At 47.2% G+C, this 13,366-nt stretch overlaps 2 protein-coding genes across 3 annotated transcripts; one reads left to right on the forward strand and one right to left on the reverse strand.

Moving 5' to 3' along the window:
• The first annotated feature begins 1,685 nt into the window (after nucleotides 1-1,685).
• Nucleotides 1,686-9,783, forward strand: LOC106909665 (NACHT, LRR and PYD domains-containing protein 3-like). Of its 2 annotated transcripts, XM_014976082.2 has the most exons (10): nucleotides 1,686-2,176; nucleotides 2,380-2,661; nucleotides 2,744-2,815; nucleotides 3,162-5,001; nucleotides 5,101-5,274; nucleotides 5,436-5,609; nucleotides 6,897-7,070; nucleotides 7,282-7,452; nucleotides 9,057-9,103; nucleotides 9,174-9,783. In XM_014976082.2, exons 2-10 carry the CDS (start codon nucleotides 2,388-2,390, stop codon nucleotides 9,710-9,712), a joined length of 3,465 nt encoding a protein of 1,154 aa, XP_014831568.2. In that variant the 5' UTR covers nucleotides 1,686-2,176; nucleotides 2,380-2,387; the 3' UTR covers nucleotides 9,713-9,783. The 2 variants fall into 2 exon arrangements, with proteins under 2 accessions (XP_014831568.2, XP_087862961.1); XM_088006835.1 differs by lacking the exons at nucleotides 6,897-7,070; nucleotides 7,282-7,452.
• A 511-nt stretch (nucleotides 9,784-10,294) lies between these two features.
• Nucleotides 10,295-13,332, reverse strand: LOC148161243 (uncharacterized). Its single transcript, XM_088007728.1, has 3 exons — nucleotides 13,291-13,332; nucleotides 11,209-12,705; nucleotides 10,295-10,435 (listed from the first exon to the last, which is right to left on the reverse strand). The coding sequence occupies exons 1-3, from the start codon at nucleotides 13,330-13,332 to the stop codon at nucleotides 10,295-10,297; spliced, it is 1,680 nt and encodes a 559-aa protein (XP_087863854.1).
• Nucleotides 13,333-13,366: the final 34 nt, after the last annotated feature.

Consider the following 13,366-nt stretch of genomic DNA (forward strand, 5'->3'; position numbering starts at 1 on the left):
ATGTAAAAAAAAATCAGGCATTATTGGGGGGCACCAGAACTTCTGAGGACCCCATGACGTTGTCTTTTCTCTTCCTTTGCTAAGAGGCTAGTTAGCTCCGGTTAGCTTATGTTATTCTTTAGTTTTTTCTTCTGTTTTATTCCTAAGTTGCTCGTCACAACCATGATGTGTCAACTCCATAACTGACAATTTACAAAACTTTGATGACATTTTGCGAAATAAAAGCTTAATTTTGGTATAATGTAAAGATTTCATGGACCTGACGAGCTACAATATGGCCTCCTTCAGAATAACATCATATAAATTGAGGTAGTTTGGCTGTTTTTCAACTCCGTCAGAGTTTTTCTGACTCTTTCAGTGAAATTGTTGTCAAATCTCACTTAAATGTGCAATTAATTCATTTTAATGTATTTTACATGAATTGCATTACTTCACATGTACCAAGTTTTTCATTTTATTCACTAGTTTGTCACCAACTTCAGTTCTGTGTCAACTCCGTCAGATGGACTTTTTGTTGTTTTTGTTTTAAATAATATTTATTTTGTTTCTTGAGAAGCATTTGTCTGTAAAATGAGTAAAAATATCACTTATAGGGTATTTTAAAAATCATTTTATATTTATTTTTGTCAGATGGTGATGACAAAGTTCTGGGTCAGGTCCATTAAAAATGTAATTTTTTTAAAAAATGTTGCAACTGGGAGCCTGTACCTTAGCATCTTTACATTTCCTAAACATTATTTGTCATATTTGCATACATAAGGTTGAGAAATAATAAAACAAATATGGGAAAATTAAAACCCATTTTGTCCCTATTCTCAAGAATCACTGAAATGCATTTGAGAAAATCACTGCCTCTTTATTAAATGTTTGTTTTCCAAATCATTTTTTAAAGTTCAAAACAATAAAATACCTATTTAATATTAATTACAAATAACTCTTAAGAAGTTAAAAATATTTTGTGAGAGTTAATATTAAGACCTAACACTGAATTAGTGTTAGTCAGTGTTAAATTATTAACTCCAGCAGATTTGATATTTGACACTATTAGAGTTAAGGTACCAACTCTCCAAAAAGAGTTAAATTAACACTTTCTGCTGTGGACCCATATAGACACGTTAAAAGTGTTGAAATCAAATCTGACAGAGTTAATCTGGGCCTCCTGGATTTGCTGTGTAATGACGCCCCCTCATGTATCATCCATGGCTAGAACCGGCCCGATCTTTAATCAACTCTAGTTTAAAAACTACAACACCCAGACACTTCAAACCTGGACTGGATTATTCTGCTCTAATAGCTGAATATTTAGATCCATGCTTGGGATTTGTGAAACTTTTATCTGATTTGTGAAAACTCAATAAAGTTCAGATTACTATTCACACTTGTTCCATAGGGTTCTCTCAAATTCAAACTCAATTCTAATTCAAAACCACTTTATTAATCCCAAAGGGAAACTAAATGTTGGCGTAACTCATTAATTCTTCAAAGTGTTATTGTAGATGGTGATGCCTGTTGGAAGGACAGCTCTTCTGTCGCGGGCTGTTAAGTGAAGTGAAGTTTCACAAATCAGAAAAAGGTTTCACAAATCCCAAACATGGTTTTACATATTTTCTTATTAAAGCAGAATAATCCAGCCCAGGTTCGAAGTGTCTAGGTGTACTAGTTTTTTAACTAGAGTAGACTAAAGATGCGGTGAATGAATTAGGTGGAATCGCCCTTTAGCCATTTCCCGAATCGGAAGCTGGAATCGGAAACCAACTCCAGCTTCATCCATGCAATCAAGACAATTTATTTCTTTTGTTACTTCTTTGTTGAAAAATGTTGAAAACACCAAAGTCAAGAAGCCCAGTTCCTGTTAGCAGTCTGTAAAACCGTGTGGCAACGTGGAGTTTACTGTTACTGCGGCAGGAGACAGTCGGACGCTTAGCAGTAGATTCAGGCCTCGGTCAGGAGGGAAGTGAAAACTGATCTGTGGACATTTCAAACTTGCTTCATCAAACTTCCTTCTGTTGGCCTGATTGCCTCACGGCGTCGTCCTGCTGTCATAGCAGGAACTCAGCGCTTCAACATTCTGCCGTTAGCATCCTGCTGGCCTCAGAGTTCCTGTTTGCTCCAGGTTCCTGGATGAACTCCACACACTGAACGCCATCGGCCGCTTTGGGGGAACCGCAGCTCCTCGGTGAGTCCTGAACACAGAATAGCAGTCCTCTTACAGCTGAAAGGTTGTTGGTTTGAGGGGAGCTGTTGGTGACCCCAACCCTACCCATATCTCAGGATCTGATACAAAATCAGCCAGTAATCTTTAGTCCAGGCCTGGCAACCACGATATAACCACAATACAACCATAATGCTAGTAAATGCAGTACTGTGTGTTTTTATCAGGAGCTGCCATGACACCAGAGGACCTATTAAACACTTTGGATGATCTTGGCAACGAGGATTTCACCAGATTCAAATGGTTCCTGCAGCAACCAGAATGCCTTGAGGGCCTCCCGGTCATCAGAAAGGGTCGCCTTCAGGCGGCAAACAGAGAGGACACTGTTGATCTGCTGGTCCAGACCTACACACTTCCTGGAGCGCTGGGCGTCACCAGGGAGGTTCTAGAAAAGATCCACAGGAATGATCTTCTCCACAGTTTGTCTGTCAGCAGCTCAGAACCAGAAGGTCAGTGATAGAAACAAACATCTGATTAATGTATTGGAGCAACTTTCTCATCTACCTGCCACACATTGTCTGTACCCGTCAGTCCATGGCAGGGATGATGAGGAGTCTTCTGGGAGCATGGCACAGGCCTCTCTGACTCTTCCTCCAAGAGAAGGTAAACCTGTTGGCTTCCAGTCTTCAAGTCGGTCTTTAATGAGACTCAAACTGAGAACAAGTTGTAAATGAGTCCATGAAGTCTGGATCTGATAAACCGAGGTCTGATCTGGACTTGAAGCTGTACTGAATGATATGGAGAAGAAGTTCAGGTTCAACACACTGAAAATCTTAACGGCGATATCTTTAGTGTCCTGATGCTCCAACCAGTAAATGTCTAGTTTATTTTTAGATGTGTTTCAGTTCCCTGGCAGAAAGGAATGTTGAATGTGTCACAACTTTATTCACTGATCAGTCTCGGCAGAATATAGTTTAGATTCTCACGTTTCACTTGTTTCTATGCACAGATGTGGTGGTTCGGGCTCCTGAGCCGCATCCCATCGCTTTCTACCAGCAGATGCTTCAGTCGAACTTCCAGGACAAGTTCATGTGTGCTGAGGAGGGCTGGGCAGAGGACAAGCAGCGTCTGGTTGACGTCTACACGGAGGTCTACGTCGCTGCCGGGCGTGACGTCCACATCAACACGCAACACGAGGTCAGGCAGATTGAGAGTGTGTTGAAGCCAGCCGGGGAAACGGCAGTGAAACCCAGAGACATGTTCAGTCATCCTTCAGGAGAGTACCAGCCCATAAAGACGGTTCTGACCAATGGGATAGCAGGGATTGGAAAAACTTTCCTTGTGCAGAAGTTTGTGTTGGACTGGGCTGAACGACGAGCCAATCAAGACGTGGATCTGATTTTCCCCTTCACCTTCCGCCAGCTGAATCCACTGAGAGCAGAAAGACTCAGTTTAGCTCAGCTCATCCACGAATGCATCCCAGAAACTGTAGACATCAGAGAGGAGGCTCTGAATTACATCTTTAAAGCGCTGCAGTCTTCTGGAAACAGCAACTTTGACAAAAGTAGATTTAAACTTCTGTTTGTGTTTGATGGACTGGACGAGAGCCGGCTTCATCTGGATCTTCACGTCGACGACGTCCGATCTGTCGACGTGACAAAGACGAGCACAACCGACGTTCTGCTGAGGAACCTCATCAGCGGGAAACTGCTACGCTCTGCTCGGATCTGGATAACATCCCGGCCGGCGGCAGCCAATCAGATCCCTGGGCGGTTTGTCAGCAGCGTGAATGAGGTCAGAGGGTTCACCGACCCCCAGAAGGAGACGTACTTCAGGAAAAGATTCAGAAGAGAAGAGCAGGCCGAGCAGATCATCGCCCACATCCAGGCGTCCCAGAGCCTCCACATCATGTGCCACATCCCCGTCTTCTGCTGGATCGCAGCTACGGTCCTGGAGGACGTGTTGAAGACCCGAGGAGCCGCAGAGCTACCCAACAGCCTGACGGACATGTACACAGAGTTCCTGGTGTTCCAGATCCACCATACTAAACAGAAATATGGCTCCCAGACGTCTCTTCACTACATCAAATCCTTAGCTAAACTAGCTTACCAGCAGCTGGAGAAGGGCAACCTGATCTTCTACAAGAAGGATCTGATAGAGAGCAATGTGGACTTCAAAGAAGCCTCAGTGTGCTCCGGCGTATTCACAGAGATCTTTAAAGAGGTGCGTGGCAGGAAAGGCAAAGACGAGATGTTCAGCTTCGTCCATCTGAGCGTTCAGGAGTTTCTGGCTGCTGTTTATGTCAGGATGTCTCCTAGCAACAGCAGCAAAATATCATTTTTCACGCAACGATCAATGAAAAACCTTCAACTCATATTAAACCAAACATCTTCAAAGAAGATTCACAGGATTTACATCAACAAGGCCTTGCAGTCTCCAAACGGTCACCTGGACTTGTTCCTCCGCTTCTTTTTAGGTCTCTCTCTGAGCAGCAGCCAGGATAAACTGAAGGAGCTGCTGACCCTGACAATCTGCAGCTTGGAAACCAAACGGAAAACTGTTCAGTACATCAAGAAGAAGATCAATGAGAATGTGTCTGTAGAGAAAAGCCTCAACCTGTTCCACTGCCTGAACGAACTGAACGATCGTTCTCTGGTGGAGGACATCCAGCGGTACCTGAGCTCAGGAAGTCTCTCTGCAGACCAGCTGTCTCCAGCTCAGTGGTCTGCTCTGGTCTTTATCCTGCTGTCTACTAAAGATCTGGACGTGTTTGAGTTGAAGAAGTACTCGGCGTCAGAGGAGGCTTTTCTGAAGCTGCTGCCGGTGGTCAAAGCTTCCAGCAGAGCGCTGTAGGTACACAGAAAGCTTTATTACACATCGTTGTAGTTAAGTTACTGTGAACTTTGATATGGAAGCAAATCACAGAGTTCTTCTTTTTCTTCCTTCAGGCTGAGTGAATGTAATCTGACAGAGAGAAGCTGTGAGGCTCTCGGCTTTTTGCTCATTTCTGAGTCATCTGGTCTGAAAGATTTGGACCTGAGCAAAAATATCCTGCAGGATTCAGGAGTGAAGCTGCTGCTGGCTGGAATGCAGAGTCCTTTGTGTAAACTCCAGGCGCTCGGGTAAGATCCAGTGGCTTCCCAAAGTACTCATACACCTTGAACTTTTCTGTATTTGGTCACATTACAATCTTTTTGTAGGATAGACCTGCTTTAAGTTCTGGCTGGATAAAAAAGAAATTTGAATTTCCCAGATAAAGATCCTAAACTAGAGAGTCCAACAGGTTATCCCAGACAGGCATCACAGGGAAAAGCTGCCAGGAGTTTTCATGGGCCGTCGGCTCAACGTTCTGCTGTCTGACGGTTCTGGACCTGAGCAGCAACGAGCTGCAGGACTCAGGAGTGAAGCTGCTCTGTGCGGCGCTGCTGCGTCCGGACTGCACTCTGGAAACTCTCAGGTCAGACCCAGCAGGTTGACTCCGCTTCCTTATCTACTGCTGACCAACGCGTCATGCCATCTGTGTGCGAAATGACAGTGAATATTAAATATTATGTCTAGATATTCCACCAGCTTTCAATACAAAGCAACTTGTAAAGTGAGACCATCATTCAGCTTCAGTATAAAAGAAAATATTGACGTGACTGAAATATCAAAAACTTTCCAGTGAAAAAATGATGGAAATTGTTAAAATGGTGCAAAGAGAAGATTTTTTTTCCTCAGAAGAGATGTTGAGCGTTGCTTCCTGTTCTCTGCAGCAGGTTTTAATCCAAGGCAGGTTGTTCAGTTTTTCCTGAAGATGTTTGACACGGTCCAGGAGTATCGGTTGGTTCTGGAGGTTTGCAGGTTGGAGTTGGGAGCCTCCGTCCTCTGGAGCGTCCGGACCGAGCCGCGGCTCTGACTTGCTTATGGAATTTCCTTGGAATGAGTTTCAGATCAGGGTTGTAAATGGTTGAAAGCTTGAATCGCAACTCTGCCCTCAGTTCGGTGTTGGTTTGTCCCGTTTTACAAAACTGGCTTCCTTCAGCCGTTTCAAACCGTCTGTCAGCTCTGGAGCCTGGGTGTTGGTGCGTACGTCTGCATCAGCCCAGAGCTGCTGCCTCTTCTGTGCCCTGCGTCATGTTGTCGCTGTTCGGTTTCATCGGCGTAGAAGTCAGTGCCGACCTCGTTGCTCTGGACAGCATGAACACAACCGCTCAGCTGGCGTTGGCATTTTGTGCTTTGGATGAATCGGCGTCAAACAAAAGACCCAAACCATCCAGGTGAGGACGATGAGCGTCTGATTCCATCGTCTGGAAACTGCCGGTGTTTTTGGATGTTGATTGGGGAAAAGCTCTGCGGTACTGTAAACATGAGACCGCCAAGAATCCATCGGCGGTAGTTGTCATGCCAGGGCACTAGATGGTGCTGTGATTTTAGATTGTTGTTGAAATCACATGTGCTCTGACCTTTAACCTCCACGTTGTCCTGCAGCGTTGTGCACATGGCTGCCTCCACTGAACCATTTCACTCTGAGACCTGATGGTGCCAGAGACTCTGATCAGTAGTCGGGTAAACCAATGGCTGCATCCCAACAACGTCTGTGTAAGCATGGCCTAAAAAACAAGTTGCTCATCTGTGAGCCTCCAGAATTGACAGATTCTTGGATTGGTGTGAAAACATGTTCAGGAAAAAGTGAAGTGGCCTTCCTGTAGCTTGTTGCAGTAGACAGATGTGCACAGGCAACACTGACTGCTGCTTTCTGCAGGTTAAGTCAGACGTCTCTCACAGAGGCAGGCTGTGAGGAGATCTCGGCAGTTTTCTGCACCCAGTCCTCCAGACTCAGACAAGTGGACCTGAACAACAACGACCTCAGAGACGCAGGGATGAAAAGTCTTTCTGCTGGACTTCAGAGCTGCCACTGCTCTGTAGAAACCCTGAGGTAACAACCCAGCTGCAACCAAACCAAACATGGTTTACCAAGTGGTAAGACGTCCTGAAGCCTCGGCGGACCGCTGCGCTCTGCTGCCTCACCTGCATGGAGTCAGAGAAACTGAGTAAACTCGGTTACTGCCTGTGGTGACTTTCCACTTTCTTTGCAAAGTGTTTCTGTAGCAAAGAAACACAGCAATGAGACCCATGAGTGTCTGCAGGTTGTCGGGCTGCATGATCTCTGAGGATGGCTGCGTGTTCCTGGAGTCGGCGCTGAGGTCCAACCCGTCCGGTCTCAGAGAGCTGGACTTGAGCTACAATCACCCAGGAGACGCAGGAAAACGTCTTTCTGCTCGACTGGAGGATCCGCTCTGCAAGCTGCAAACTCTGCGGTCAGATTCAGGCAGTTTGATGCTTTTACTCTGAAAGAGTTGGGTTCATGGTCCCGAGGCGTCTGAGCTTTGGTTCCATTCCTGTTCAGTTTGGATCATTTCTTTAGTTTCACTGACTTCATTGTTTCCTTTACCGTTTGTCACTTTCAGGTTCTTTTCCTGAAGTCCCTGCTTCAACTCCACCCTCTGCTTCAGCTCATGTCTGTCGCCCCTCTCTCTCCTAGCTGTGAGCGCCCCCAGTAGGCTGGGAGGGACCATGACATTATTTTCCTGTTGTAGACAGAAAAAGCAGCACGGCTTCATTTTCTATGCAGTTTTTCTCTGAAGCAACAATGACCTGCTAATGCAGGGGTCACCAACTCCTCCAGGGCTGCCGTCCTGCTCCAAAATGTCTGAATCCCTCACCAGCATTCATTCCTCTCTGCAATAGGCTGGAAACGAGCAGCTTGTTTGATCCAGGTGTGTTTGAGCAGAGACACATCTAAAAGTTACAGGATGGTAACTGGAGGACTGGAGTTGGTGACCCCTGTGCTAATGAAAATTACGTAACACGGGGAAAGAACCTGGATTGTGACTGAGGTCGTGACCCTAAAGCCAACTGGTAGACCAGTCAAATAATATCAGGTGGCCCAAGGTCCCCATTTAACATTACCCAGGTAGGTCTGGCTTAGAATGATGAAACAGAAATGGTGTACAATAAATTTTATTTATACATTCTTTTACAATATTAAAAATAGACTTTATTCTAACTTAAAACCCAATAAAGCACAGGGACCCAGGACAAGACTAGAAACAATCTGAGACTAAAACAACTGCAAACCAAATTAATGACAAAATGTTAAACAACAAAAACAAATCCCACATTGCCTCCACCCAGTCCTATAAGGCTGTGGCCACATAAGCTGATTCATAAGAAAAATAAATTTAAACTATTCTGGTTCTGCTTGTGCTACAACTCCAGCTGTAGAAGACGACCTGTTAGCTGAGAGCATAATAACAGCAGCAGCCTGTAACACCCAGAGAAGATAAATGTCTGCCGACAATAATAAATCAAATGAAAAGGTTCCTTAATCAGCCACTGCAGTGAGAAACCACTGACATGCATCCTAAGAAGCCATTAGAAATCACGTCAAACCAGTAGCAACAATATAAAAGCTACATGACGTCACACAGAACCAGCCACAAGTGACATCAAAAATCCATTAATCCCACCAGCAGCACAAATAGCCACGATCCAGATCCAGCTGCTGCCTGTCTGCACTAATGAGCCCGACAAGGCTGGGAACGGAAGTGAAGGTGGGGGAACGGGGCCCGGATGTATTCAAGGGCCCCATAAAGGGTGGGAATTTACAGCCACTTTATGTAAACAATGTTTTCCTAGTAAAACCACCTGGTTACATGAGAAATGATGCATTCTCAGCCTGTTTCTCTGACCTGCAGCGCCATCTGCTGGTCTAAAATAAATATTTAGCTTAATGTTAAAAACTTCTGCAGACTTTTTGATTGTCTCTTTCTCCTCAGTCTTCCTGTCAGAGTTCTGTGATGTTTCTCGCCCTCCGTTATCACATATTATTTGAGAACAGATTTTTACTTGTCTCCTGCAGGCTGGATCACGGCGGAGAGCGGCGCCTGAAGCCCGGGCTGCAGAAATGTGAGTGTCAGTTCAGGAACCAAACTTTCTGCTGTCAGCACATGAAGCCAACTGGCCGCTTGTCTCCTAGATTTCTGTGAGCTGCTTCTGGACGGGAACACGGCTCACAGGCGGCTGCAGCTGTCCGCCGGCAGCCGGCAGGTGGCGCGGGTGAGCCAGCAGCAGCCGTATCCGGATCATCCGCAGCGGTTCCACTTCTGCCAGCTGCTGTGCAGCGAGGCGCTGGCAGGCCGCTGCTACTGGGAGGCGGAGTGGCGGGGCACGGTGCACATCGCGGTGAGCTACGGGGGCATCCCGCGGAGGGGAACCAGAGACCAGTGCCTGTTCGGGAGGAACCACCAGTCCTGGAGCCTCTGCTGCTCGGCGGCCGGCTACTCGGTGAGCCACCGGCGGCGGGACGCCGTCCTGTCCGCCTCCTGCGCCTCCAACAGGGTGGCGGTGTACGTGGACGTTCCCGCCGGCGTCCTGTCCTTCTACTGCGTCGTCTCCGACTCCCTGCTCCACCTCCACACCTTCAGCTCCACCTTCACCGAGCCGCTCTACGCCGGGTTCGGGTTCTGGTTCGGCGGCTTTGGGCATTCAGTCACTCTGCAGGACAGCCCGAAATAATAATGCAGATGTTTTACCAGAGTACATGAATGGGTCAGTTTATGGAAAATAAAAGTTCTGGCAGAAAATAATGTTTGTTTTTCATGACTGATTTTTTCCATCCTCAGATAATTTCCGTGGTTCATTAGTGGTAAAATCTGAAGTTATTGGGAAACTTTTCATATTAATCTGATTCAATGCGACTTCATTTATTCAGAGTTTTACAGTAAAACAAAAACACAAAGACTGGAGGCAGGATTTCCAGAAGATGATTCAGTTATAAATAACAAGTAACCAGGAAACAGGAGAAAATATCCAGAGACGACAGAACATCCAACTTTTTATTGGATCCAGAAACGTTTCAGAGAAGGTTCTGGTTCCTCCAGAGGAAAGTTCTGACTTTTACTGTGGAATAAAGTTTGAATCAAATTTAAATATTTATTTGTGGTAAAAAATCTGAGCTGATCCAGACCAGGACAGAAGCTGTTCTGTTGCTGGTTCTGCTGGTTCTGCCTTAGAGGAGGATGAAACCGGACGGCTGATCTGGGTTGTTCTGATGGTTCCTGTTGATCGTTTCGTAGCCGTCTTAGTTCAGCTGGAGCCTCAACTGGTGTTCCTCTGGGTCGGGCCTGGTTCCGGAGTCGGTTCCTCTGGGTCGGGCCTGGTTCCGGGGTCAGTTCCTCTGGGTCGGGCCTGGTTCCGGGGTCGGTTCCTGCTCTCTGGAAGCGGCTCGTTCTTGCTGACCTGAGGGAACCGTGTTCCCCTCCATGATGTTGGTTCCTCAGTGGGTCCAGCTCACGGCCCCAGTTGGCCCGGTTGCCCCTGGTGATCGGGCTGATAGATAGTGACAGGTTCTGATCGCAGATTGTACTGGATGAAGGTGGGTTGATGAGCCTTCATCAGAAACTGGATCTGTTTGGTGAATCGGAAACGTTTTAAAATTGTCCATCATGGTCCAATTTTTACATCAAAAAATATGAAAACATTTCTGATCTGGTGAATGTTTCTGAATGAATTCATGAATTTGTCTCTGCCAGCAAATTAGTTCAGAACATATGTTCAGCTTCAATGCTAAATGTTTAGTACTGAAGCTGAACAGAACCGCTCCTGGTTACTTCCTGCCAACTCCCTCTGACCGGACCTGCTCTGTTCCCAGCAGCAGATCTCTAAGAGAGATCAGAGGTCAAAGTGTCCAGATCTCTGGGTGTCGCCTGATGGAGGCGTCACCAGGCTGCCTGTAGCTGCTGGCGGTTATCTGGCCACGTGTGTGCGGGGTCCAGGGGCCGCCGGACGCCCCGGCCTGGCAAAGCCTTGTATGGCCATGACTGCAGGGAGACGGAGATAAGGACGCTGTGTGACCAGCAGCGGGCGTTTCTGTTAAATTTAGAGCAGCTATCAGGCACAGCTCTCCCTTCTGAACGCACTCTGATCTCCTGGAGCGGCTGCATCAGGACCGAGGTGAGTACCAGCTAACCCCAACCCACAGGGGACAAAATTCCTCATTCACTATGCTCAACCTGCAGCAGGAGACGCTGAGACACCATCAGCTGGAGCTGAACAGTTGGAGGTGGCTGCAGGCCTTTGGAGACTGTTGGAGGCGGTGGGAGACTGTTGGAGGCTTTTGGAGGTGGTTGGAGACTGTTGGAGGTGATTGGATACTGTTGGAGGCTGTTGGAGTTGGTGGGAGACTGTTGGAGGTGGCTGGAGACTGTTGGAGACTGTTGGAGGTGATTGGAGACTGTTGGAGGTGGCTGGAGACTGTTGGAGGCTGTTGGAGACTGTTGGAGGTGGTGGGAGACTGTTGGAGACTGTTGGAGGTGGTGGGAGACTGTTGGAGGTGGTTGGAGGCTGTTGGGGACTGTTGGAGGCTGTTGGAGACTGTTGGAGGCGGTTGGAGACTGTTGGAGGCTGTTGGAGGTGGTTGGAGGCTGTTGGAGACTGTTGGAGGTGATTGGAGACTGTTGGAGGTGGCTGGAGACTGTTGGAGGCTGTTGGAGACTGTTGGAGGCTGTTGGAGGTGGTTGGAGGCTGTTGGAGACTGTTGGAGGTGGTGGGAGACTGTTGGAGGTGGTTGGAGGCTGTTGGGGACTGTTGGAGGCTGTTGGAGGTGGTTGGAGACTGTTGGAGGCTGTTGAAGACTGTTGGAGGCTGTTGGGGACTGTTGGAGGCTGTTGGAGACTGTTGGAGGCGGTTGGAGACTGTTGGAGGCTGTTGGAGGTGGTTGGAGGCTGTTGGAGACTGTTGGAGGTGATTGGAGACTGTTTGAGGTGGCTGGAGACTGTTGGAGGCTGTTGGAGACTGTTGGAGGCTGTTGGAGGCGGTTGGAGACTGTTGGAGGCTGTTGGAGACTGTTGGAGACTGTTGGAGGCTGTTGGAGACTGTTGGAGGCTGTTGGAGGTGGTTGGAGGCTGTTGGAGACTGTTGGAGGTGGTGGGAGACTGTTGGAGGTGGTTGGAGGCTGTTGGGGACTGTTGGAGGCTGTTGGAGGTGGTTGGAGACTGTTGGAGGCTGTTGAAGACTGTTGGAGGTGGTTGGAGGCGGTTGGAGACTGTTGGAGGCTGTTGGAGGTGGTTGGAGGCTGTTGGAGGTGATTGGAGAAGGTTGGAGGCGATTGGAGACTGTTGGAGACTGTTGGAGGTGGCTGGAGACTGTTGGAGGCTGTTAGAGGTGGTTGGAGGATGTTGGAGACTGTTGGAGGTGGTTGAAGGCTGTTGGAGACTGTTGGAGGTGGTTGGAGACTGTTGGAGGTGATTGAAGGCTGTTGGAGGCTGTTGGAGGTGGTTGGAGACTGTTGGAGGTGGTTGGAAGCTGTTGGAGGTGGTTGGAGGCTGTTGGAGGTGGTTGGAGACTATAGGAGGTGGTTGGAGGCTGTTGCAGGTGGTTGGAGACTGTTGGAGGCTGTTGGAGACTGTTGGAGGTGGTTGGAGGCTGTTGGAGGCTGTTGTAGACGTGGTTGGAGGCTGTTGTAGACGTGGTTGGAGGCTGTTGTAGACGTGGTTGGAGGCTGTTGGAGACTATTGGAGGTGGTTGGAGGCTGCTTCCATCTGCGGCTCAGATGGAGTTTCAGGACTGAGATTCTCAGGTTGGGCGTTTCTTCAGATCTTCCTGTTAGATCAAACTGATGGAATATTTTGACTTCTACACATTGACCCCTGCTGGTGGAACCGGACTTCTGCAGGTTTATTCTCTGTTCCAGCTGCAGCAGATCAGTCATTTCAGTCACTAAATTTGGCAACATTTGTCGCAGATTAATGTTCTTGGTGCCAAATTATACATGGACCCATCAAAATAATATTTACTATCATCTTTTGATTTTCCAAGATGGCTGTCATGGTTGTTCTAGAGAATTTATTTGCACTAAAGCTAGCAGTACTGTAGTTATTGCTAAAGAACAACAGTCAACCAGATGTTATGGTCACTACTAGTGCTAATTATAATGCTAATCACATAAAAATAATGAGCAGAAGCTAATGCTAAACTGCAAAATGTGTCCAAAATTTAGTGAAAGTTAATGTTAAAGCATATAGAAATAGCAAAAGCTAAATCTGAATTGCTAAACATAGACAATTAGCAGAAGCTAATGCTAACATCAAGCTGACTGTCTCCTTCCAGTTGACGAATGGAACAAAGTTCTGATACATTTTATTACTTTAAGGCTTATAAACTGGATGAGCC

The sequence above is a fragment of the Poecilia mexicana genome, unplaced genomic scaffold, assembly GCF_051168715.1.
Source record: "Poecilia mexicana isolate PSO_F unplaced genomic scaffold, ASM5116871v1 scaffold_1, whole genome shotgun sequence".
In the NCBI taxonomy this organism is placed as follows: domain Eukaryota; kingdom Metazoa; phylum Chordata; class Actinopteri; order Cyprinodontiformes; family Poeciliidae; genus Poecilia; species Poecilia mexicana.

Coding starts and splice junctions, on each gene's coding strand:
- LOC106909665 (XM_014976082.2), top strand. CDS start 2,388: ATGACACCAGAGGACCTATTAAACACTTTGGATGATCTTGGCAACGAG. Junction 2,816..3,161: donor GACTCTTCCTCCAAGAGAAG/GTAAACCTGTTG, acceptor TTCTATGCACAG/ATGTGGTGGTTCGGGCTCCT. Junction 5,002..5,100: donor AAAGCTTCCAGCAGAGCGCT/GTAGGTACACAG, acceptor TTCTTCCTTCAG/GCTGAGTGAATGTAATCTGA.
- LOC148161243 (XM_088007728.1), bottom strand. CDS start 13,332: ATGTATCAGAACTTTGTTCCATTCGTCAACTGGAAGGAGACA. Junction 12,706..13,290: donor TCGTCAACTGGAAGGAGACA/GTCAGCTTGATG, acceptor CACCTCCAATAG/TCTCCAACAGCCTCCAACCA. Junction 10,436..11,208: donor CTCAGCGTCTCCTGCTGCAG/GTTGAGCATAGT, acceptor CGGTTCCCTCAG/GTCAGCAAGAACGAGCCGCT.